Source organism: Phyllosticta citribraziliensis (genome assembly GCF_038025025.1).
Source record: "Phyllosticta citribraziliensis strain CPC 17464 chromosome Unknown J3D65scaffold_5, whole genome shotgun sequence".
NCBI lineage: Eukaryota > Fungi > Ascomycota > Dothideomycetes > Botryosphaeriales > Phyllostictaceae > Phyllosticta > Phyllosticta citribraziliensis.
In genome coordinates, this window is record NW_027117342.1 from 553305 (window position 1) to 575615 (window position 22311).

General features: G+C 59.1%; 10 protein-coding genes across 10 annotated transcripts; 4 read left to right on the top strand and 6 right to left on the bottom strand.

Annotated features, from left to right (window-relative positions):
• Positions 1-247: 247 nt before the first annotated feature.
• Positions 248-1921, bottom strand: J3D65DRAFT_621365 (glucoamylase I precursor). The gene is made up of 2 exons (XM_066799950.1): positions 1637-1921; positions 248-1592 (listed from the first exon to the last, which is right to left on the bottom strand). The coding sequence occupies exons 1-2, from the start codon at positions 1896-1898 to the stop codon at positions 283-285; spliced, it is 1572 nt and encodes a 523-aa protein (XP_066655912.1). The 5' UTR covers positions 1899-1921; the 3' UTR covers positions 248-282.
• A 696-nt stretch (positions 1922-2617) lies between these two features.
• J3D65DRAFT_621368 (uncharacterized protein) lies at positions 2618-3012 on the bottom strand. The gene has a single exon (XM_066799951.1). The coding sequence runs from the start codon at positions 2863-2865 to the stop codon at positions 2629-2631; it is 237 nt and encodes a 78-aa protein (XP_066655913.1). The 5' UTR covers positions 2866-3012; the 3' UTR covers positions 2618-2628.
• J3D65DRAFT_621369 (ABC transporter-like protein) lies at positions 3013-6009 on the top strand. The gene has a single exon (XM_066799952.1). It carries the CDS (start codon positions 3133-3135, stop codon positions 5965-5967), a length of 2835 nt encoding a protein of 944 aa, XP_066655914.1. The 5' UTR covers positions 3013-3132; the 3' UTR covers positions 5968-6009.
• A 285-nt stretch (positions 6010-6294) lies between these two features.
• On the bottom strand, positions 6295-9286 carry J3D65DRAFT_320883 (uncharacterized protein). Its single transcript, XM_066795334.1, has one exon. It carries the CDS (start codon positions 9127-9129, stop codon positions 6541-6543), a length of 2589 nt encoding a protein of 862 aa, XP_066655915.1. The 5' UTR covers positions 9130-9286; the 3' UTR covers positions 6295-6540.
• J3D65DRAFT_321012 (pantoate-beta-alanine ligase) lies at positions 9237-10587 on the bottom strand. Its single transcript, XM_066795335.1, has one exon. It carries the CDS (start codon positions 10520-10522, stop codon positions 9443-9445), a length of 1080 nt encoding a protein of 359 aa, XP_066655916.1. The 5' UTR covers positions 10523-10587; the 3' UTR covers positions 9237-9442.
• Positions 10588-10718: 131 nt separating this feature from the next.
• J3D65DRAFT_621374 (ATP-dependent RNA helicase DBP7) lies at positions 10719-13021 on the top strand. The gene has a single exon (XM_066799953.1). It carries the CDS (start codon positions 10734-10736, stop codon positions 12963-12965), a length of 2232 nt encoding a protein of 743 aa, XP_066655917.1. The 5' UTR covers positions 10719-10733; the 3' UTR covers positions 12966-13021.
• J3D65DRAFT_621375 (WD40-repeat-containing domain protein) lies at positions 12987-14820 on the bottom strand. Its single transcript, XM_066799954.1, has 3 exons — positions 14215-14820; positions 13834-14141; positions 12987-13778 (listed from the first exon to the last, which is right to left on the bottom strand). The coding sequence occupies exons 1-3, from the start codon at positions 14427-14429 to the stop codon at positions 13039-13041; spliced, it is 1263 nt and encodes a 420-aa protein (XP_066655918.1). The 5' UTR covers positions 14430-14820; the 3' UTR covers positions 12987-13038.
• Positions 14774-17417, top strand: J3D65DRAFT_321076 (uncharacterized protein). Its single transcript, XM_066795337.1, has 3 exons — positions 14774-15725; positions 15783-16648; positions 16692-17417. Exons 1-3 carry the CDS (start codon positions 15120-15122, stop codon positions 17143-17145), a joined length of 1926 nt encoding a protein of 641 aa, XP_066655919.1. The 5' UTR covers positions 14774-15119; the 3' UTR covers positions 17146-17417.
• J3D65DRAFT_321143 (glycerol-3-phosphate acyltransferase-like protein) lies at positions 17366-20625 on the top strand. The gene is made up of 5 exons (XM_066795339.1): positions 17366-18329; positions 18377-18595; positions 18645-18755; positions 18801-18945; positions 18989-20625. Exons 1-5 carry the CDS (start codon positions 17690-17692, stop codon positions 20472-20474), a joined length of 2601 nt encoding a protein of 866 aa, XP_066655920.1. The 5' UTR covers positions 17366-17689; the 3' UTR covers positions 20475-20625.
• Positions 20612-21933, bottom strand: J3D65DRAFT_621381 (pyruvate formate lyase activating enzyme). Its single transcript, XM_066799955.1, has one exon. The coding sequence runs from the start codon at positions 21853-21855 to the stop codon at positions 20776-20778; it is 1080 nt and encodes a 359-aa protein (XP_066655921.1). The 5' UTR covers positions 21856-21933; the 3' UTR covers positions 20612-20775.
• Positions 21934-22311: the final 378 nt, after the last annotated feature.

A 22311-nucleotide genomic window follows, 5' to 3' on the forward strand; every position in this document is an offset into this window, starting at 1 on the left:
TCAAGAAACACCGGCTGGAAACACCAAGACACTCCAAGGATCGGCGTCTCCGGGTGGGGCTACCCCAGATCCACACACGGCTGACGTCCGTGCCGGGAACGTGATTAGCACACTGTCGCTTCACTCGTACCCAGCCGTGACAATCTGTATAAATGAACAACGTGTAGAGGCGTTCAATAGTTCGAGTCGCCAAAAACGGCATGGATGCGGAAAAGGCCGAATCGATTCAGGAATACAATCTAACCAACGCTATGCCAACTCCAACTCCATGAATGCAGGTCTCTATACGACGTTCTTCCTCGCCCAAACGGCCTGCAAAAAGGCCCCGTAGCTCCAGGTCAAGTCTGTCGCTCCACGTTCAAATCCAGTATACCGATCAAACTGTTCGCTCAGAGCGCCATCGGCATTGGCGTGCCCCTTGACCACATCAAGAAAGCTGTCGCCGACCTGGATCAGTCTCTCCACAGCAGTCTCAAAAACGTTAGTGTCGTCAGAGGCAGTGTAGGAGTATGACGACTTGGTTGCAGGAAGAGGACAGGCAGAAGAGGAAGGCTTGCCCCCACAGACCAAGGCGTTCCAGAACGAAGCGCCACGTGCGGAAAAGTCGAGGCGACCCGTAGAGTTGAGGTGGGCTGCGGTCCGATAGAGAATCTCCGAGACGGACGACGTGCAGAGGAACCACGGGTTTCCACCGGCAGGTTTCGCCTCGTAACCGTCGTACATGTCTTCGGGGTAACGGCCAACACCGACACCGCGAAGAGGGTCTGCATCTTGGCTGCCAGTGTTGACAGGGAACCGGTCTCGCTGGTCACTGACCAACTTGAGGAGCGAGGCAAGGACGGCGTCATCGTGAGGTGGAAAGACGGCAGGCCAGGTTTGGTCGGCAGCCTGGCCGTGTAGAGAACCCAACAGCACGCTGCAGTCCATGCCCGAGCGCTGCCACTCGGCATCACTGCCTCGGGTGGCCCGAATGTAGCCACCTTCTTCGTCCCAGAATTCGTTGCGGATGCTTTTTTCAAGCTTGTCCGCCTCGGCGGAATAGTAGGCGGCGGCCCCAGGGTCCTGGAATACTTTTGCCAAGTTGGACCCTTGACGTAGGGCGCGGAGCTGCGTCATGCTGGTGAAAAAGTGGCGACCCTGGACCTCTTCCCACACGTCAAAGCCCGAGTCGGGCCAGTGGCGCGCAACGTACTCCAAGTCTGCCTTGACAGGGCTGAGGGCGGGTAGTTCAGCCTTGTAAAATCTCGTAAACCAGTCGTCATTGCTCGCCTCCCAGAGACCGGGGTGAGTCGTGTTGTAGGCTTGCAGATAAGAAATAAGGGCCGAAGCGCGCAGGGCTGGACCGTCGCGTTGGGGACGACCCCAGTTGCCGGTAAACGGAGAACCATCGACCTCGAACTTTGGCTCTCCGAGTCCAGAAAGGTCGGGGAATGAAAAGTCGCCAGAGGGGTTTGCAGTGCGCTGAATGTTGCGAGACAGGGCGGCGTACGATTCAAAAGTTGGCAGTAGAATTTCAGTCGCCTGCTGCGAGGTGGGATCCAGGTTGTACAAGTCGACTACGGTAGCCATGGTTATGCCAGCATCGCGGATCCCTGGGTCGTTAGTGATAGTCTTGGGAGAATAATAACCAACTTACATTGGTAGTAGTAGTTGGGATGCTCTCTCGACGGGCTGGCCAAGACAGTGCCGGGCGCAGCACCCTGAGCATTGCGCCCAAAAGGTGCAATGTTGGCGAGCAACCGGTCTACTGCAACGTCCTCTTCATCCTTCAACCACGACTCGAGGGCAGTTGTGGATTGCGGCGCAGACAGCAACTTTTGAGCATCTTGAAGGGAGGGAATGTATAGGGCCAGAGAGGTCGACGTCAAGGCGCCGAGCAAAACAAAATCAATAAACATGATGGGTATCTAGGAAGAAGCAAAGTGGCTGTCTGGTCCGGTGAGCAGACATGGCAGTTTATAAACGGAACAAATGACAGGAAACAAAAAGGGCGGCAGCTGAGACCGCACGAGGCAGCCATGACAGTCCAAGCGCGGCAGGAGGCGGTCCAGCGTCGAAGGCGTAGAATCATTGCAAGCTGAAGGCCTGACGTGTGTCGCATGACGGACAAAGGCCCGCGTGTCACATGCGGACTGGCTCTCGTGTTCCTGCAGCGGCCCTGACAGAAAGCGGGAGACAGGGAGTAATGCAATCACTCTGAGTGTGTCCAACAGTCGAACAACAAGCCCAGCGACAAAGTTCAACGGTGAGTGGTCGTTGTTTGCAGCAACAACAGCAAAACATTCGTGGAAATGGCTGGCGGCGTTTCAGCAGCCAACGGCGTCAAACAAAATGACTGCTCATCTCCTGTTCATATGACGTCGCTGCTCACGAGGGACAGCCCGGGGCGTCAGCCAAGCACGAGGCGGCTACCACAGGACCGAAGCCGAAGAGAGCCGACTTTGGAAGCCTCGGGACGACTCTCTACTCCTCTTGCTCCACGTATGCCGTCAAAATGCTGTGACCGGCTGCAACAAGACTGACTCGTGTGGCCCGATTAGGTTGGGAAGAGTCCCTGAGGCAGCCAGAATGACGAATGGACGGCGCCACGCCGATTGCGCCACGTCAAACGTCTCGTGCCTCTTCTTCTCACAGCTTGGCTTCCTTCTTTTTGTTATTCGTCTCTGAAATGTAACCGTGGGCAACCGGGTTCAGCTTGTCGTTGGCGGCCAGGGCAAAGGGCGGTTTGAAGAGGGCACGAGAGAAGAAAACCGGATGACGGACGGCGCAGTCATAGACAGGGCTCGCCACGGGGTATGTGTGTTGCTGGTGCTGGGGCGGGAGCTGCAACGGTCGGGTCAGCGCCGTCTGCTGCGAGCGACTCATCGACTCGACGAACCTTGGGTCTCGGAGGCTGGAGAAGCGGTAACATGACGGGCGGAAGAATGGCTGGAGTGGTGTGGACGGTGTCAGAGGAAGTCAGCTGGATAAGTAGACTGGATTCATGTCATGATCAAGGAGCAGACATGCGCATTGCGGGGAAGCGAAGCGGAGCAGCGGAGGGGAGGCCAGCCGCTGACTAACCCCGTCGTCCCGTCATCCCAATCCTTCCCGCTGTCGCAAAATGTCGCCCTGCCGTGGTTCTTCATCACCATGCGCACCCTGGCCACAAAGCCCCTTCGCCGGCCTCCATCCACTCGGCGATTACACACCCTCCCGTTGATTTCCATACATCATGCGCCCACCTTTTACCGTTCGGACCCGAACTCCACGCCATTCGCTGCTAATCCGCCACTCTACCCGCGCCTCGACTTTACTCTCCCATCCGAACGTGGGCAGAATTGGGCCATACTCAGCCCTTCGTCGGTCGCCCGAAGTACCTTTCTCGACATCCTCCGCGGCAGACATTATTGTGTCCCTCCCAACGCCCGATCGTACCCGTACCTGGCCTCGGAAGAGCTGGCCTGGAAACGCCCCAAGAACAAGAGTTTGAGTCGCGCAATACAGTATGTCGGCACCGACGCTGACAGGGGCGGGCTGGGGGGTACCAAAGGAGCCTACATGAGCGCAAGATATGAGAGCTTGCGCGAGCCCACGGACTGGAGCTTGCAAGACTACCTCCTAGGCAAAACCCAACTCAATGCGTCAGAGGAGCTCACGGACCACCCATCACTCAAGCAGGTCCAGGCTGTACTGCATGATCTCCATCTGACGCACTGCTCCCACCTCCCAGTGAGCAACCTGAGCAATGGCCAGACGCGACGCGCGCGAATTGCCAAGGCCATCCTCGCCCAGCCCGAGCTCCTCCTCATGGACATGCCCTTTCAAGGCTTGGATCCCATTACTGTCAACACTGTATCCAGAGTCTTGTATCGACTTTCCAATTTGGGTGACACTCGAGTATTTCTTGCCTTGCACCCACACGACTACATTCCCGACTGGGTTACCCACTTTGTCATAGCCGCAGATGAGCCCCGAGCAAGACTGATGGGCTCGAAAGAGCACACATTTGGAAATTTGGCGGAACATTTCAAAAAGACCCAAGGGCTGCTGTACAACGTCAAGCCAGCATACGAAAAAATAAACAAGGCCAACGTGATGTTGAAAACCCATGAATACCTGCCTCAGTCGGTTGATGTGTCAGGCCAAAACGTCGACGACTCCATGGCCTTGCGTGAGATTGCTCGGGTGCTCGAAAGTAAGGGCGACATGGACTTTTTGGCACCAGAACCTCACGAGATAGAAACGGTTCGGAGTAGAAGACGCATGTTCCCCGAGCGCAATTCCGAAATCCACGTCACTCGCGACGGGATATTTTGCACCAGAGAGTCTAGCTTGGAGACGCCCCGCACCCGACGCGGCCTTCCGTTTCTCAGGAGGATCCCCACTGGAGATCCCGTCGTGGAGATGGAGGGCGTCCAGATTCGCTACAAGCCTGGAGAAGCCGCAGTCCTAGGAGACTGGACGGAGGAGGTGGTCACGAGTTATGAGGAAGGGGAGTCTGTCATGTTGGGACGTGACGACGTTGACTCTGCTGAGCGAAAAGGCCTGTGGTGGACCGTCCGCCAAGGCGAAAGATGGGGAGTGTTTGGGCCCAATGGTTCTGGCAAAACCACCCTCCTATCTCTCATCACATCTGACCATCCACAAACCTACTCTGCTCCCGTCAAACTCTTTGGCCGCTCACGCCTACCTTCACGTGGTGAACCAGGAATCAGCATCTTTGACATCCAAAAGCGCATCGGCGTCTCGTCCCCCGAAGTGCATGCATTCTTCCCCAAGCATCTCAGTTTGCGGCGCGTGTTGGAGTCTGCGTGGGCCGACACGCCTCTAACCAAGCCCAAGCTCACTGCCACAGACGACGATCGGGTCGATATTTGCCTACGATGGTTCCGAAAGGAGCTGAATCCAGCCCTCGGCGACGAAACCCTGGACCGCCTCGAGCGCTACCGCAACGACCGCACCACCACCTCAGACGACGAGGAAGCTCCATTCAAAATCAAAATGGTTGGTAAAAAAGGGGGCTCGACGTTGATAGCCAGATACCTGACGGTAGTCGAGACGCGCATGGACGACGAAAAGGTCGTGGGCGCCGAGTTGGACTGGGCGGATTCGATGAAGTTTGGCGACCTTTCCTTTTCCGGGCAGCGCGTGGCCCTGTTCCTGCGCGCCATCATCAAGCGGCCGGACCTGGTGGTGCTGGACGAGGCCTTTTCCGGCATGGACGAGTTTGCGCGCGAAAAGTGCATGCTGTTCCTGCACCACGGCGAGCGCATGAGCCTGCGGTGGACCAACCTGTCGCGGCGGCCGCACCCGAGCGGGCCCAAGGCCATCGAGTCCGACCGCTCCGTCCTCAAGCGCGTCACCGTGTCGGGCCTGTCGGACCGCCAGGCGCTCATCGTCGTGGCGCACAAGCGCGAAGACGTGCCCAGCAGCGTCCGCAAGTACCTGACGCTGCCGGAGCCCGGCACGGGACAGCCACCCCTCGTCGGCGACCTGGCGGTGCCCCTGCGCACCGAGTACCGCCTGTGGCCGGCCATCTGGGGCGTCTCCAAGTTCGAGGACTTGCACGCCCCGCACGGCGCCGCCTTTGGCTGGAAGGGCTCGCCGTTTGAAAACTACGCCGCCGGCTGCCAGGAGGAGATTTTCAGGCTGGCGCCCGAGCGCAGCAGGCGGTGGAAGCGCACAAAGCCTAAGCCGAAGGTTCCGGACGAGGAACGCCGGCCGCGGGGCAGACCGCGCGTCAAGTCGGGCGTCGAGGAAGAGGTGCCGTCCGAGTTTGTCGACTTGGACGACTACATGGAGAGTTTGGAGCACCAGCAGGAGCCGGCGTGGAAGAAGAGGAGGGAGGAGGCAAAGGCAACGGCGATGGACAAAGATAAGAATGAGGCGGAGGAGGACGAGGAGGATACGCATGAGGCGGAGAAGGAGGACGAGGAGGATACGCATGAGAAACAGGAGAGCAAAGATGAAAAGACGCAAGACTAGATTTGTATGACCACCCACTCCAATCAAACGAACGAATAGTCCAAATCGAGTTGCAACGTGCTGAATCACCCTACCCGAGCAAAGAGACTAAAGAGAAATAACCAAGGTCGTGCTGCCGACCGACTGCTGTGCGCAGCTCCTCTGCAAAAGAAATGCCCGCCACTGCTCGCAAACCAGAAACTGATGGAAGATGTCCACCCACTCATCCAAAATTGACTCACTGTTTGTCCCTCTCCGTGTGAGTCCGCAACCATTTTTCGGCTGTCCGTTCAGTAAAGCAGAAGCAGAAGCAAAAGGAAAAGGGAAAGGAAAGGCAAATCAAAAAAAGGTAGAGCAGTAAAGCAGAGCAAAGCAAAGCAAATGCAAGAAAGTGAGAAATGAAAAAGCCACTGCAGTGCAAAGAGCGTCGTAGCTGGCCGCTGGCCGCTGGCTCTTGTACGCAGCAACGGTAGCAGCAGTATCAAGTGGGTCGTAAAACGCACCCCACCGCCGTAGGTAGATTTGCACCGTCGTCGTCGCTGGGTGCAGTGTGTGCAATGGTTGATGTGCCGGTTCTGCTGTATGTACTGCGACTCAAGACCAAAGCCAGCCGAAAATGCCCTTGGTGTTGCCGTTGCTGTTGTTGGCGGCCGACGCGTGCGCTGCGTTCGCTTTGGCGGCAAGCTGCATCTGATGGTCTTGCTCGTCGTTGCCATCGTACGTGTGCATTGCGTTGTGGCCGTGGTCGGGCGAGGTAGCGTCCGTGTTCTGCATCTCAGTGTCGACTCCGTCGTTCGAGGCCGCGTCGGAGCCGTAGTTGGAGCCATCACTGATGCTGCCACGCTCGTCCAGGGTATGCTCAGACTCTTCTTCGTCAGAAGCATCGGCAGCGCTGCCGGCGTGGGACGAAGCGTGCTCGTCGTCAGTGTTGGCGGAAGTGGCGCTGCTGTGGGCGGGCGAAGTGTTGGCGTGGTTGGCGGACGACGAGCGCGCTTCTTCGTTCATGTGCTGCTGTCTGGTATTGTCGCCCCAGAAGAGCTGGAGAGTTTGGATCTGCTCCTCTGTGAGGACAGGGCTGCCAGCACGCGAGTGAGCGGCGGTGGCTTGGATCTGCTCGTCTGCACCAGAGCAAGAAGAGCTGTAGCTGCGCTCGCTGCCCATGCTGTCGTTCCGCTTATCCGTGTCAGAGTGGGACTCCTCGGCATTGGCGGAGTCGGAGTCGTGGGATGAAGCGTGCTCGTCTTCGCTGTCGTGCATGTGGACATCCTCGTCGATGACGGGGCTGCCGACTTGCTCCTCCGTGTCGTCCTGGGCATTCATGGGGATGTCGTCGTGTCCAGCAGCAGGGGTTTGAGGCGTCTCTGACTCAGTCTGAAGGTCATCGGTGCCGCCGTGGGCTTGGTTGTCCGTAGCGTCGACAGTGACATTACCTGCTCCCGACTCGTGCTCTTGGGGCTCAACTGCTTCGTTGTCGCCACCCTCGACTTCTTCTGCGGTAGGCCTGTCGTTGTCGTTGTGATCAGTCTGTACAGAGCCCTGCATATTGTCGCTGGTCTGGTTGGCTCCGCCAAAAAGGTTGTCGTCTTTGTTGCTCTGGGAACTCTGAAACTCGGCCAACTCCTGGGCCTGCTTCTCTGCCTGACGCGCCTCCCACTCAACCTTTGCCTTCTCTCTGACATCCGTCAAGCGATCAAGCTGAAAGCCGCTGATGCTCCACGACAGATCCTTGCCTTCGAAAAAGCCAATCTCCACCATCGAAGTCTGACCCGGGCCTTTGATGTGCGGCTCCTTGCCTTGGGCGTAGCGGCGCAACTTCTCCAGCGCCCAGGGGAACTTAGTGAGCACACGGCGATGCTGCTGGGCAAAGCAGGTGATGAGATGCGAGATGAGGGCGTTGGTGCGGGGCGAATTGGTCAACTCGGCTTCAATCATGTACTTGTACGGGCGCTTCGGGGCTTGCTTGGGGGCTGGCTTCGTTGGGACCGCCTGGGGAATTGGGTCGGTGGGCGCAGCCGTGTTGGAGTGAGACTTGGTCGGAACGCTTTTGGTAGACTTGATGGGCAACTTGACGATGAGTGACTTCTCGGCCTTGGGCTGCGGCTTGACAACGAGCTTAAGTTGATTACGCTTCGTTTGGACGAGCTCATCGTCCGAGTCGATCTCAACAACTTGCGGTGCTGGCTTGCTGGACCTTCCCGTCTTCTGGCGTTTTCTGGCCGGGATGTCAGAGTCAGAGTCAGAGCCAATCTCAACCTGCTCAGCCTTTTTGGTGTCGTCCTTGCTGCGCTTCCTAGTCTCGGACACCTCCAACTGTCGAGCGCCTGTGATCTTGCCCACCTCGGGTGAATCGCACTTCGTCTCACGCACGTTCGACACTTGAGTAGCTGCCGTCTTGCTGGCGTTGGATGGGCTGGGCTTTGTCTCGCGCACAAAGACGACATCGTCATCCCCAGCGGTCGTGCCCAACATTGACTCGAGAGCCAGGACGGCCTTGGCATTACCTGCGCGCTTCAACTCACGGAGAAAGTCGCATTGGGCGTCGTAGGTGGCCTTTTGCCAGACGGCCGTGTTGAAAGGCAGCATTCCAGGGCCAGAGTGTCCAATCAACTTGTACTGAGCTTCGATGGCGAGGCGAGCTTTTTTGAGGAGCGAGACGGGCGCCGCAAATCTCCACCACCGCTTCAAAGCAATGGCAACGTACGCATAATGGTCGTCATTCATGGGTGCCCGCGGGTCGCCGAAGCGCATGATCAGCGACCACTCAGTCTTACGTTGGTCGGGAGTGAGGTTCCTGGTGTCCCCATTGGCCGGAGGAGGACCGTCCTTGAAGATGATGTTCCCTGCCTTCTTGACTTCACTTGCCTCGACAGTTGCGAGCAGCCTTTTGAGTGGATCCTGGTGTCCGGCAAGGTCGACAACTCCGCCGGTTGCTGATTCCACGTCAGCCGTCGTCTCTGGCGTGTCGAAGCTTGTCGTACCTGGGAACATTTGATCCAGGATCTGGGTCCATGTCGTGGTGGAGACCCAGTCGAATTCATCTTGGAGGGCTTGGGCGGAGGTAGTGATGATGGTGACGAGCTCTGAGAAGCGAGCTTGCTTCTCTAGGGTCATGAGCGGGATGGTGCTTGCAGAGGACGACTCGCCTGAGCCCATGGCCGTGTTGGCACTAGGATGAGGCTCCATGTTGGTGATATTGGATGATCTCAAGATCTGAGGTTGGAGGTTTGAGTTGAGGTTGTGAATGAAAAGTGTAGGAGGTGAATGTCGCGGAGACAACCCATTGTAGACCCAAAGCACGGACCTCTAGCCGAGATTCATGCTCACATGTTAGCAGGCACTTACCGCAGCAGGTCCACCGGTATTCGCCCGGGCGATGTCGAGTACTGTGATTACCAAGTCCAGGCAGGAGCCGCATCCAAAGGGGTCAAGGTTCACGTGATAGGAGTTGCATACCACTGCCGTTGATTCTCCAAGTGTCGTCAATCAGGATTCATTATTACGCCCCCGGCTTCAAGATCAGATTGTCAATGAGACGGACAGGGACCTGTCCATCACCAAGTCCAAGATCTTCTCCCTCCTTTGCCTCTTCGATTGGAAGCATCTTGATTGCTCCGCTCAGAATTGCCCCCTTGCCCTCTTCAACAACTTCCACCTCTTGAAGCGTGTCGGGATCGGCCAGCGAGATGTAGTCGACGTCAAACAAGGCCCTCTCGGTAGGCGGCGAATCCTCCTGCTCCATGACGCGAGAATTCAACAAGTCATACGCAGGCCAAAGAATGTCGTCACGCCTCCTTCTGCCGCCCTTGTACTGCTCTTGGGCACGATGAAGGGCCTGGGAAAGAACAAGGCCAACGGCGCGTCTCCTCGTCCCGAGATAGACGTTGCGGGAGCTCATGGCTAGTCCATCCGGCTCGCGCTCTGTTGGACAAATACGGACCTCAGTGGGGATGTGGAAATCCTGGACCATGCGCCGAATGATGACAGTCTGTTGCACATCCTTCTGGCCAAAGTAGACCTTGTCGGGTTGAACAATGTTGAAGAGTTTGGTACAGACAGTAGCAACACCGCGAAAGAATACAGGTCTCGAAGCACCCTCGAGGACGTGGGCCAAAGGTGAAATGGTAACAAAGGAGCCGGGTCCGTCAATCTCAGACGACGGGGGGAGGGTTGGATACATGACTTTGGTTGTGGGGGCAAAGATGGTGGTGATGCGGCCACGTGCATAAGCGGCCAACTCTTGGTCCAGTGCATGCAGCTTTTCCAAATCAGAGTCCCAGGTCCGGGGATAGCTGTCGAGGTCTTCGTTGACGCCAAACTGAGTTGGGTTGACGTAGATGCTGACAAAAACTTCGTCGTTTTCCTGGGCGGCCTGTCGAGCTAGCGAGAGGTGACCCTGGTGAAGCGCTCCCATGGTAGGCACCAGGCCTATGGATTTCTGGTCGAGCACGCGTTGGCGACGGTACGCGCGCAGAGGATCAACCTCGCGAAAGACGCGAAAGGCATTGGCGGCAGTGGAGCTCATACGGCGGGAAAATGCAAATTTGGTTGATGGAATGCGGGTCGCTGAGCGAAGCATGATGGAAAACGTGTCGCTTCAGCCGGGGCGAGAGGGGGAAAAGGAGGCAAGAGCCATTGCGCGCAGATAAAGGTGGTGTTGTCGTGCCGTGAGGTTCGCCGTCAGTCTCATCACGGGAGCACGGGCCACGGACCCCGGCCAGCAATTTTCCATTCGACTGCGACTGCGACCCTTCCTTCTTCTCTCCACCACCTCACCTCACACCGCAACCATGGATGATGGAATGCTCCTCAACTTTGACCTAGGCGATGCCGCGATCGTCGCCAGGCCCAGCTTCAAGGGCGGACGCTGGAAAGACCGGCTGACTGCCAAAAAGGCCGTCCTGCGCCGCCAGAAAAAAACCAACCCGCAAGAAGAGGCTGAAGACACTCAAGACCGCCCCGTCAAGCGCCAGCGAGTAGAGGAACCCCAGGCTCGGGCACCTCAACGTCAAGTTCAGCCCGGAGAATTCGTGTCGTCGCTTTTCACCAAGAATCCCGAATCTCGCACCAAGGACGACTCACCAGAACCCGAAAACCACGAGCCTATCGCTCCGACAAACGCCCCGCTGTCGCCAGAGCTCGAAAACTTTACAACCCTTGGCCTGTCGCCCAACATCGCGGCCCACCTGCTTAACAAACTCGACATCAAATCGCCGACAGCGATTCAAAAGGCGGCAGTCACACAGTTGGTCAAGGAAGATTCGGACGCCTTTATCCAGGCGCAGACTGGTTCGGGAAAAACATTGGCATACCTGCTGCCCATTGTACAACGGCTCATTGCTCTCGGAGACAAGGTTCACCGCGACTCGGGACTGTTTGCGATTGTCTTGGCCCCTACGCGCGAGCTCAGCAAGCAAATTTCGGTCGTACTGGAAAATCTGCTGCGATGCGCACATTGGATCGTCCCTGGGACAGTCATTGGAGGAGAAAAGAAAAAGTCGGAAAAGGCGCGCGTGCGCAAGGGACTCAACATTTTGGTTGCCACTCCTGGACGACTGGTGGATCATTTGGAGCACACCGAGGCGCTGGACGTGAGCAATGTGCGATGGCTGGTGCTGGACGAGGGTGACCGACTGATGGAGCTGGGGTTTGAAAACGACATTCAAAAGATTGTGGGCGCACTGAACCTCCGGATGAAGGCCGCCAAACACCGAATTCCTGGACTGCCTGAAAAGAGAATGACGATTCTCTGCTCGGCCACGATGAAAATGAATGTTCAACGGCTAGGAGAGATTAGCTTGAAAGAGGCGGTCCACATTCAAGCAGATCCGGCCGAAAAGGACGAGACTGAAAAGGAGACGACGTTTTCAGCACCGGCCCAGTTAAAGCAGTCGTATGCTGTGGTGCCGGCCAAGCTGCGTCTCGTCACGCTCATGGCCGTGTTGAAGAGGGCGTTTGCGCGCAAGGGATCCGTCAGCAAGGTCATTGTCTTTGTTTCTTGCGCCGATTCGGTCGAGTTTCACTTCGAAGTGCTGTCGAGAGAACTGGAAGAGCCCAAACCAAGCGAGGAGGATACTAAGAAGGCCACTACCGAGAAGAAGCCTAACCGCAGGGAAGACTCGAAGCAAACCCGCACAGAAGAAAAACAACCTATCCGCACGTCAGCATCCGCACCCCTCCTCTCCTCCCAAGAAAGCCCCGTCTCCATCTTCAAACTCCACGGCTCGCTGGCCCAATCCGTCCGCACATCAACCCTCTCCACCTTTACGCGCTCCGCCACTCCCTCGGTCCTCATCTGTACCGACGTCGCCTCTCGCGGTCTCGACGTCCCCAACGTCGACTTTGTCATCGAGTACGACCCAGCCTTCAGCGCCGACGACCACCTGCACCGCATCGGCCGTACCGCGCGTGCCGGCCGTGACGGCCGCGCCCTCATCTTTCTTCAGCCGGGCTCGGAAGAGGGCTACGTGACGCTCCTCCGGCGCGACAGGCCGGACGCGGCCGCCCACCTCGCGCGGCACGACGCGTCGGAGCTGCTGGCGCGCGGCTTCGCGCCGACGACGGGCATCGTGCGCGGCGGGCGGCGCGAGTGGGAGGACGCGGCGACGGCGGCGCAGCTGGACATCGAGCGGTGGGCGCTCGCGCAGCCGGCGCGGCTGGAGCTGGCGCGCCGCGGCTACCAGAGCCACGTCCGCGCGTACGCGACGCACGTGGCGGCCGAGCGCGGCTTCTTCGACATCAAGGCGCTGCATCTGGGCCACCTGGCCAAGGCGTTTGCGCTGCGCGACAAGCCGGGCGCGATCCGCGTGCCGGGGCTGCGGCCGAGCGCCGACGGCGGCAAGGGGTCCAAGGAGGAGCGGCGCATCAGCGCAAAGGCGAAGGCGAAGACGGGCGCGGGCTCGTCGACGGCGCTGGAGGATGTGGATACGGGGGCGCAGGCGGATATGGATGCGGCGGGGCGCAAGATGCGCATGTTGGCGCGCAAGATGGCGGGCGGCGCGAGCGAGTTCAATTTGGGGTAGACGACTTATTTTTCATATATACATATACATATGCTACGATTCCTATATACATTGCTTCATTCTTTGCGCCAGCTCAATACACGTCCCACAGCGACACCTTGCCGTCCTTGGAGCCAGCAGCCACCCAGTGCACGCCGGCAACGCGCTCCTCGCGGCGGCGGCGCACGTGGGCCAGCGCGCCCTGGCCGCCGCCGTCGTCTGTCTCGTCGCCGTCCAGCACGTCGCCGAAGCCCACCGCGTAGCACCCCTCGGCGTGCCACTTGAGCACGGCCATTTCGCGCAGCGTCCGCGTCGAGTACACGCGCGCGCGCCCGTCCCAGCCGGCGGTGGCCAGGAGCCGGCCGTCGGAGCGCACGGCGAGTGATTGCTGCCCTGCGCGCTTGGTTTTGAGGGTTTGCGCGGGGGCGGTTGGGGCCGCGGGGACGGGGTTGGGGATGTTGGTAGAGGAGGGGGAAGGGGAAGGGGAGGAGGATAGAGCTGCTGAGAGGAGGGAGGGCGGGTTTGGTTTTGATGGCGGAGGCTTTGATGGGTGTGGTGGAGGCTTTGACATGGATGCAGGCGGGAGAGTAGGAGAGACGACGTGCTTGGCCACGACGTCGTCGGCGCCAGACGAAAAGTACGTCAGGGGCCCGTCAGGGGGGCCCGGCAGCGGACACAGCGAGAGCAGCGGCTGCGTGTGCGGCGTGCTGGCGTAGATGCGCGTCCAGCTGCCGCTCGTAGCGTCGTGGCCAAAGACGACGGTCAACCCGCTCTCGTAGCCGGCTATCAGACGCAGCTGGGGGCCGGGGACGAGCGCGAGAGCCATGACCATGCCTGCGAGTGGGTGTCAGAGAGGGACTTGAACAAGATGCTGCGGTGGCAGGCTGACCTGTCTGCAGTTCCGTCTTGGGGACGGTGCTGAAGCGGCGCTCGCTGGGCAGGCCGTGGACGGCAATCTGACCATCAAGGACGCCCGGGACGGCGACAAGGGTCGAGTCGACGTCGTCGTCGTCGTCGTCATTGTCGACTCTGCAGATTGCAAAAGGGCAGAAATTCAGCGTGTTGACGGGGATCGAGTGCAGCAGCCACGGCTGCTTGCGATGGGCGTCGGCATTGTCGACGGGCAAGACGGTGTCGAGGGCGGCTTCGTCGTCGGGGCGGAGCTGCCAGACGCGCAAGTGAGAGTCGCGGCCATGGCTGGAGACAATTAGTTGAGAGGGAACAATGAGGGTTGCCGCATTCGGCGGCGCGTGGTGGTTATTGTACCCACGTGATGATGCGGTCGTGGTCAGCGTCGAGGCCGAGAATGGTGGCCGAGTGAGGACGCCATACAGCGGCCGGGCGCTTGGAGGCGAGATTCCAGAGGACGAGCCAGCCGTCGGCGTCGCCCGTCAGCAGGCGAGAGTTGCGGCGCAGGAAGCGCACGGCGTGGATGGTGGCAGCGTGGCCGCGCAGGACGTAGGCAGGCGTTGCGGGCTTTGACATGAGCTGGGTTGGGATGAGTTGAGTTGAGGTTGAGGACCTAAAAGGCAAGCCGGGACGAGGCGTCGGCGTCGATCTTGACAGTCGGAGCGAGGGCGGGCGGGAGGACCTGACGGACTGTCTGATCACTGACTGACTGGCGATGGTCTCCCGTCCCTATTTTTGGTGTTGAGTGTCCAGCTCGTGGCCGGCTGCTGCGCCTAAACTGGGCCGGGCGGTAGGCAACTCATTTTCAGCCGCTCCAGGGCAGGACAGGACTCTTTGACTCGACCTCTCCATCACTTAACTTGACGTCCGCCCACTCTGTACCTCGTCCATCTCTTCATCTCTCATCTCTCATCTCTCACTCCCCCGGCGTCTCCTCCTGTGCCCTGCCCTTGCAGATCGACCTGGGAGGGACCTCAGCGCCGGACAGGCCACCCTCCGGCCTCGACCTCGCCAAAACTTGCCGCCGACTTTCCCACCTTGTTCGTCATCGCATCACCTCCGCTCTCTCTCTCAGCCTGCATGGTGCTCCGTCGTCCTTGTTCGCCTCGGACACTCCGCTCGCACCGCGAAACCACGCCAACCCTCCAAACCTCGTCCCACGTCCTCCTGTCGAGCCGCCCGTCAATGAGACGAGACGTTTAATCCGACGTCTGCCTTTTATTCGTCCTTCATGCCCACATCTTTCCTCCGCATCCTCCACGCAGCATGAGCGAGACGGACGCTCCCACGGTTGAGTCGACAGCCGCCAAGCCAAAACGAGTCCGCACCGGCTGCCTGACGTGTAGGGAACGCCATCTCAAGTGCGACGAGGCCCTCCCGCACTGCCAAAACTGTCGCAAGTCAAACAGGCTATGCAAGCGCGGCATACGCCTCAACTTCATCGACACGACGGTCCAAGCCCCGCCCGTGGTGCCCACCTCGCATGACTGGAACGTTAGCTTCCTGGACGAGTCGCGCGACATTGCTTCCGAATACAAGGGCGGACTGAGCAAGTATGGAGCTCCCGAGGTGCAAGCAACGGCGCAGGCCATGAACGGCTTGGCCCTCGACTTTTCAACCACGTCTGCGCCCCCCGACCTGTCTCACCAGCAGCCGCTGCCCCCGATCCAGGGCATGCTCCCAGACATGTTCCACGACGACGGTCAAAACATCATGTACGAGCATGCGCAGCAAGTGCCCGCCCGAATGTTTCAAACTGCTTCGCCCAGCAAAAACCGCGAGTTTCTCAATAATCAAGAAGAGGTCTTGTTTATGCAAGTCTTTGTCGAAGAGGTGGGAGTATGGATGGATAGCATGGATCCGCAAAAACACGTACGTGGCGCTGTCGACGGATGCTCCCTGGGTCTGACTGTATATCTGACTGTCTAGTTTTCACGCCTCTTGCCTTTTCACGCCCTCAACGAGCCCATGCTGCTGCACGCATTCCTGGCATGTGGCGCCCGCCACTTGTCCCTGGTGAACCCGCGCTACACCGAAGAAAAGGCGCTGCACTACTACGACACGGCCACGCGCGGTCTGCTAGACTCGCTCCAAAACCCAAACCGAGATACCGTCATATGCGCCACAACGGCCGTGATCTTGAACGTGTACGAAATCATGTGCGAAAAGGCGCTGCAGCGAATGAACCACATTGCCGGCGCGCGAGCTCTCATCAAAGACTGTGGCTGGAACGCGCGGTCGACAGGCATAGGAGCCGCTTCCTTCTGGCTCAACATAGGAATGGAATTGCTTAGCTGTCTTCACTTTAACTGGAAAATCGCGTGGGATCCAGACGAATGGGGCGTTGAACTGGATTTTTCGCGAGAGACTGACGCCGGCCGGGAGGAGGCTTGGGCGCACCGCATCGTCTACATCGTAGCGAAGATTTGCAACTTCCGGGCCTCTGCTCCACGCAAGCCGGCCGGGTCGCCGCGAGACGAGCAGCTTCGCACGCAAAAGAGGTTTTCCGAATGGCACAAGCTCAAGGGGTTGTGTGACTCGTGGAATGAGTGCATCCCGCGGACCATGCATCCCATGGCGTATCTGTATCCTTTCCAGACGTCTTCTCAGTCGGCATTTCCAGAGGTCTGGTTGATTAAGCGCACGACGATTGTTGCGCGGCTCTTTTACCACACGGCGCTGTGCCTGCTTGCCCAAACTCACCCAACACTATCAAGGGAGACGGATGATATGCGGGAGCTGTTGGTGCGCAACTCGCAGCTCATTTGCGGGATTGTGGCGCATGTCAAGGACCGGTAAGCTCTTGTCGTTCTCTATTAACACTTCTAACAATTTCAGGGGCGTGGCAAGCGTGGCGCTGCGCTCACTTGCTATAGCAGCCGAGTGTCTCTCGTCCAGGAGGGAGCAGGAGGAAGTTCTCAACATAATTGACAAGATACGAATCGAGACGGGATGGCGCGTTGGATTCATCAACACTGAACTGAAGAAGCATTGGGGATGGCAGGACGACATGCTCGCGAGCCCTGCGTCGATGCAGTTTCAAGGGGCAGTTCAACCGCAGACCACGACCATTCCCATGTCCCTCCCGCCTGCTCCAGCTCCACCACCCAGCTCTGGCAGCGTTTCCAGTTCGACGTCGAACGGTTCGCGGCCGAGGCTCCCTTCAGGAATCCTCAACCCGATGCTGACGGCCGCCGACTTTTCACTGCCGCAGCATCCTTATCAAAATTACTATGTACCGGTGGCGCCTAATTTGACCAACGCCCAGGGGAACTGGGCCTTTAACGCGTGATGATGCGCAGCAAAAAAGTTTTTTTTTTTTTTTTTTTTTTCTTTTTCTTTCTTAGACTGGGCATCACCTTCCCCACGACGACCAGACGGCCTCTTTACTTGTTTTGTTTTCATAGACGGGACACGCAAGACGACGACTCACGACGGACCGACGGACGGCATTCTCTATGTGTGTTTTTTGTGCCATCTCGGCTCTATCAGTCTCTTCCGAGCATGCGGTGGCGCTGGAGATGGGATCTTTAGGAGATGTTTACTGTAGGCGCTTGGCGTGGCATATTGTACTATACGCAAGAATCAGAAGCATGGGTGGGTGGAGTCGACAACGAATGCAAGTCGTCGCGAGTTACCTCGGCATCTCCACAGTCTTGGCACATGCTCCAACGGCCCTGCCCGTCATGCTTGCGCCACTCCCTCTCCGTCCCGACGTCTGCACCTAGCGCCCTCTTCCCCGATAGCGCCCGTCTGCTAGGCCGTCAATGACATCTTATACCTGACCGGCGTCACGCAATGGGTTGCCGCGATTGACTTCCTCCTCGTCCTCCACCATGGCCAAATCCAACAGCGGCAATGCTGCTCCTACGTCGGCGCCCGATTTGAGCATTCTCGGCGACAACCTGACGCTCCATCCCGCCGGCTTCGATGCGACCTCTCCTCCCCCGCCCAGCGCGACGCCCGAGTCGTCGTCGCTGCCCTCGCCGGACCAGAACCTGGTCGAGGGCATGGCGCGCTTCCGCGCGGCGCCTCTCGATTTCCTGCGCGAGCTGTCGTCGCACGTGTCTGGGTCCGGCTGGCGCAGCTACGACAAGATTGTCGGGCAGCCGATATACTACGCGGGCTTCACCGAGACGATGAAGAGCCGCGTCATGGCGGTGCCGATGCTGCGGGCCAAGATATCTGAGCTGGCGGCCAAGCGCGCAGAGGTCGAGGAGAGCGAGGGCCGCTTCGGGCAGGGCGAGAGCGAGGGCGAGTCTGAAGAGGAGGATGTCAAGATGAGGAGCGCGGCGGACAAGCGGGCGCGGCGGAGATGGCTTCGGCGTGAGAGGAGGCGGCGCGAGATTGAGGATCAGCTGCGCGACGTGGTTGAAACTATGACGGATAACATGATTTGCAAAATGGAGAGCAAGCGCTTTATCAGGGGGGCATACTACCTTGCGACGCAGCTGTTGACGCGGGCATACCACCAAGGTGAGTTCCCGTCCCCAGCGACAGAACCGTGCTAACGCCCGTCCCAGGTATCCATGTGTCGTCCGAAGAGGTACTTCGTCTGCGCGCCGTCGCTGAAAAGGCCGAAAAGGACAAACACTCCATCATCTTTCTGCCTTGCCATCGGTCCCACGTCGACTACGTCTCGCTGCAGCTCATTTGCTACCGGTTAGGCCTGGCTCTTCCGACGGTCGTGGCGGGCGACAATCTCAACTTTCCGCTCGTCGGGTCGTTTTTGCAACATGCTGGTATGTGTAACGAACAGAGATGAAGGAACAAGTCTGACGGACGGGACAGGCGCCATGTGGATCCGCCGCAGCTTTGGCGACGACCAGCTGTACACGACGCTCGTCCAGTCGTACATGGACACGTTGCTGACGTACGGCTACAATTTCGAGTGCTTCATAGGTCAGTGGAACCCGTGAGTCAAGGGGATCGACTGACTTGAATCAGAGGGTGGCCGCTCGCGCACGGGCAAGCTTTTACCGCCCAAATTTGGGATCCTGCGCTTCCTGCTCGATAGCGTCTTGTCGGGGAGAGTCGACGATGCCATTATCTGTCCTGTGAGCACGCAGTACGACAAGGTGATCGAAGTCGAGTAAGTTTGTTGTATTTTGATTGGATGCAGCTAATGTTGGCAGCTCCTACATTAGCGAGCTTCTGGGTCAGCCCAAGGCCAAGGAGAACCTGAGGGATTTCCTCTCTGCTTCGTCGGTGCTGTCACTGAAGCTGGGCCGCGTCGACGTGCGCTTCCACGAGCCATGGAGCCTGCGCGGCTTCATTGACCAGCAGCGCGCGCGGTATCAACAGATACCGTACCAGCTCGACGCGCCCGACTTTGAAAAGGAATTCAAACTGCGCCTGTTGCGGACCCTGGGGTACCGCGTGCTGTCTGAAATCAACGCCGTGTCCGTCGTCATGCCCACGGCCCTGGTCGGCACGGTGTTGCTGACGCTTCGAGGCCGCGGCGTGGGCAAGAGTGAGCTGGTGCGGCGCGTCGACTGGCTGAGCCAACGCGTCCAGAGCCAGGGAGGCAGAGTTGCGCACTTTGGCGGACTCCCCACTGAGACCGTCGTCGAGCGAGCGTTGGATGTTCTGGGGCCTGAGTTGGTCGGCCTGGTCCCAGGTCTCCCTGAGCTCACTTTCTACGCGGTGGATCGCTTTCAGCTTTCATTCTACCGCAACATGACGATACATCTTTTCATCCTGCAGGCGCTCGTCTCGGTGGGCATGTATATTCGCATCAAGCAGGGCGGCGGCCCCGAGAATCAGCGCATCTCCCACCAGGAACTGTACGACTACGTCTCGTTCCTGTCGCAGCTCTTCCGGGGCGAGTTCATCTTCCCGACCGAGGGCCTGGCCGCCAACTTGGAAAAGACGCTGCGCGGGCTCGAGATGGACAACGTCGTGCGCGTCATCCGCAGCGCGAGCGACATGGCCCACATCGACTACGTCGAGCTGGCGCCCGCCGAGCGCGAGTGCGGCCGCGAAAACTACGACTTCTACTGCTTCCTGCTGTGGCCTTTTGTCGAGGCGTCATGGCTCGGAGCCGTCAGTCTGATGATGCTCACACCGCCAGCCTCCTCGTCCACCGACGGCGACGACAACGACGACAACAGTCCCTGGCTCGATCAGAAAAAAGCGCAGGACCGCGCGCAGCTGCTCGGCAAGACGCTGTACCACCAGGGCGACCTGTCGTACTTTGAAGCCGTCAACAAGGAGACGCTCAAGAACGCGTACACGCGCTTCGAGGACGAGGGCATCCTGCAAGTGGCCCGCTCGCGCGACGCCCGCATCCCAACCGCCATCCGCCTGGCGCCCGACTGGCGGCCCCAGCGCGACCCGGTCACCGGCCGCCTGCTCGCCGACGGCAAGCTGTGGGCGTTTGCCGAGCGCATCAGCCAGAGCCGCCGCGAGGGCAAGAATCGCCGCGACGGCGCCACCGTGCGCAGTCGCGTGCTGAGCCTGGTCGACCTGGTCGGCGCGCCGCTGTTCGCCGAGGCGCGGCTGCCGCCGGTTGTTGCGCTGGCGGGCGAGATCGATCCGTTGGATGTGCTCGAGAAGAGCGTGGGTGGGTTGAGTAAGCAGGGGAAGGGGTCGTCGTCGAGGCCGAGGGCGCGGTTGTAGGTCGCCTGCGTTTGGGAGTGTATGATAGGAGTGCGGGAGAGCTGGCTGTACAGCGCTGGATCGAGTAAATAGGCTTGCTTCGTACGTTCGCAAAAGCGGTCTTTCGGTGGAGCATCCTTATGATGACGGTATGAATAGGGGCATTGAGTTACTTTTTAAGCTCTCGTTTGACCAGAGGCCTGAGAGCTGTATTGTTTGCAATGGATAGTTACAGTGAGCGTTCAAGCGTTCGCGGACCTACATTTGTACGTGCCAGACTCGCAAGTCGCAAACCTCAGACGCTTCATTCCCATCTCCACTTCTACATATTAAACCCCCCATGCTCCGCCGCCTCGACAAACCGCCACAGCCCCGCGTCCCTCGCCGCCTTCTTCACCACATCCACCTCCTCCATCTTGACCGGGCGATTGATATCCTTATACCTAACCTCCTTCTCCTTCCCCTTCCCCCGCCCCTGCTTCCCCACATGCGCGCGCGGAAAATACTGCTCCATGACGTGCACCATGAGATCACGACTGACGTTGCGCGCCAGCCAGCGCACAATCTCGACGCCCTCGTCCGCATACCCGGGCATGACGAGGTGCCGCACGAGGACGCCGCGCTGCGCGATGCCGTCGGGCGTGAACACCAGGTCGCCGACCTGCGCGTGCATGGCCGCGACGCTCTCGCACGCCGCCTGCCGGTAGTTTTCCGCCTTCAGTAGACGCTTCGCCGTCGCCGGCTCCCACACCTTGAAGTCCGGCAGGTAGATGTCGACGACGCCGTCCAGCAGCGCGATGCTTTCCAGGCTGTCGAACGCGCTGGTGTTATACACGACGGGAATGCGCAGGCCCATGTCCGCAGCGTGCAGCACAGCCAGCACGACCTGCGGGACGACGTGCTCGGGCGTCACAAAATTGACATTGTGGCAGCGGCCCAGCGTCTGCAGCTTCAGCAGCCACTGCGCCAGCTCCTCGGGCGCCAGGTCGAAGCCCGCCTTGCGGTGCGCGATGTCGTGGTTCTGGCAGAAGACGCAGCGCAGGTTGCAGCCGCTGAAGAAGACGCTGCCGCTGCCGCGGTGGCCCTGCAGGCACGGCTCTTCGCCGAAGTGCGGCGCGATCGTGTTGACCGACACGCTGGACCCCGGGATGAGGCAGTGCCCGGTTGTTTGGAAGCGGTTCACGTTGCAGAGACGCGGGCACAGGTTGCACGCGCTGAGGTGCGCGTAGGCCTGGCTGCGTTTCTTTGCCGCGTCGATGGATGAGAGCTGCTTGTATCGCGGCGTGTAGTCGTCGACCAGGAACGGCGGGGCGAGGTAGAGCGAGCGGCGGGCCGCGGCGGCTCCAAGCCAACGGGGAGCGCGCGGACGCAGTCGGCTTAGCCGTGTGGCGGAGAGCGGCATCGCTGTGGATGGGGCACGAGGAGGTCGCTCATTCCTGAGATTCCGTTGTTTGGTGGAGGAGTGTTGTCGGAGAGAGGTGCGGCTGTCGGGATGGTGTACCCGGCGGATGACGTCGATGCCCGATGGGTAGTCCCTGCAGATGACTGTCGCAGATTTGATTGGTCGATTTTCATTTGTACAACTACAGTACAGGGGTAGACATTATGCGTCAACCAGGGCGTGGCAAGGCCCGCGCCGTATTCCGAAAACGAAACGAAAATTGGAAGAGAATGCAGTAGGTAGCGGAACGAACTGAAACGAGTAAAATCCAGCGAGTGTGGAGAGAGTGAACAGGGGCATCCGTCGGGATGTCAGAATATGCAGAAAAGAGGCAATGCTGGCTTGCTGAACGAGACAAAAACAAAACAGTCTGTACAAGAGAATCAAGTCTTGACTTTTGAAAGTAATCTCAATGCT

Coding starts and splice junctions, on each gene's coding strand:
- J3D65DRAFT_621365 (XM_066799950.1), bottom strand. CDS start 1,898: ATGTTTATTGATTTTGTTTTGCTCGGCGCCTTGACGTCGACCTCTCTG. Junction 1,593..1,636: donor TCCCAACTACTACTACCAAT/GTAAGTTGGTTA, acceptor CTAACGACCCAG/GGATCCGCGATGCTGGCATA.
- J3D65DRAFT_621368 (XM_066799951.1), bottom strand. CDS start 2,865: ATGAGTCGCTCGCAGCAGACGGCGCTGACCCGACCGTTGCAGCTCCCG.
- J3D65DRAFT_621369 (XM_066799952.1), top strand. CDS start 3,133: ATGCGCACCCTGGCCACAAAGCCCCTTCGCCGGCCTCCATCCACTCGG.
- J3D65DRAFT_320883 (XM_066795334.1), bottom strand. CDS start 9,129: ATGGAGCCTCATCCTAGTGCCAACACGGCCATGGGCTCAGGCGAGTCG.
- J3D65DRAFT_321012 (XM_066795335.1), bottom strand. CDS start 10,522: ATGCTTCGCTCAGCGACCCGCATTCCATCAACCAAATTTGCATTTTCC.
- J3D65DRAFT_621374 (XM_066799953.1), top strand. CDS start 10,734: ATGGATGATGGAATGCTCCTCAACTTTGACCTAGGCGATGCCGCGATC.
- J3D65DRAFT_621375 (XM_066799954.1), bottom strand. CDS start 14,429: ATGTCAAAGCCCGCAACGCCTGCCTACGTCCTGCGCGGCCACGCTGCC. Junction 14,142..14,214: donor GACCACGACCGCATCATCAC/GTGGGTACAATA, acceptor AATTGTCTCCAG/CCATGGCCGCGACTCTCACT. Junction 13,779..13,833: donor CAAGACGGAACTGCAGACAG/GTCAGCCTGCCA, acceptor ACCCACTCGCAG/GCATGGTCATGGCTCTCGCG.
- J3D65DRAFT_321076 (XM_066795337.1), top strand. CDS start 15,120: ATGAGCGAGACGGACGCTCCCACGGTTGAGTCGACAGCCGCCAAGCCA. Junction 15,726..15,782: donor GCATGGATCCGCAAAAACAC/GTACGTGGCGCT, acceptor CTGACTGTCTAG/TTTTCACGCCTCTTGCCTTT. Junction 16,649..16,691: donor GTGGCGCATGTCAAGGACCG/GTAAGCTCTTGT, acceptor TAACAATTTCAG/GGGCGTGGCAAGCGTGGCGC.
- J3D65DRAFT_321143 (XM_066795339.1), top strand. CDS start 17,690: ATGGCCAAATCCAACAGCGGCAATGCTGCTCCTACGTCGGCGCCCGAT. Junction 18,596..18,644: donor GTCGTTTTTGCAACATGCTG/GTATGTGTAACG, acceptor CGGACGGGACAG/GCGCCATGTGGATCCGCCGC. Junction 18,946..18,988: donor GACAAGGTGATCGAAGTCGA/GTAAGTTTGTTG, acceptor TAATGTTGGCAG/CTCCTACATTAGCGAGCTTC.
- J3D65DRAFT_621381 (XM_066799955.1), bottom strand. CDS start 21,855: ATGCCGCTCTCCGCCACACGGCTAAGCCGACTGCGTCCGCGCGCTCCC.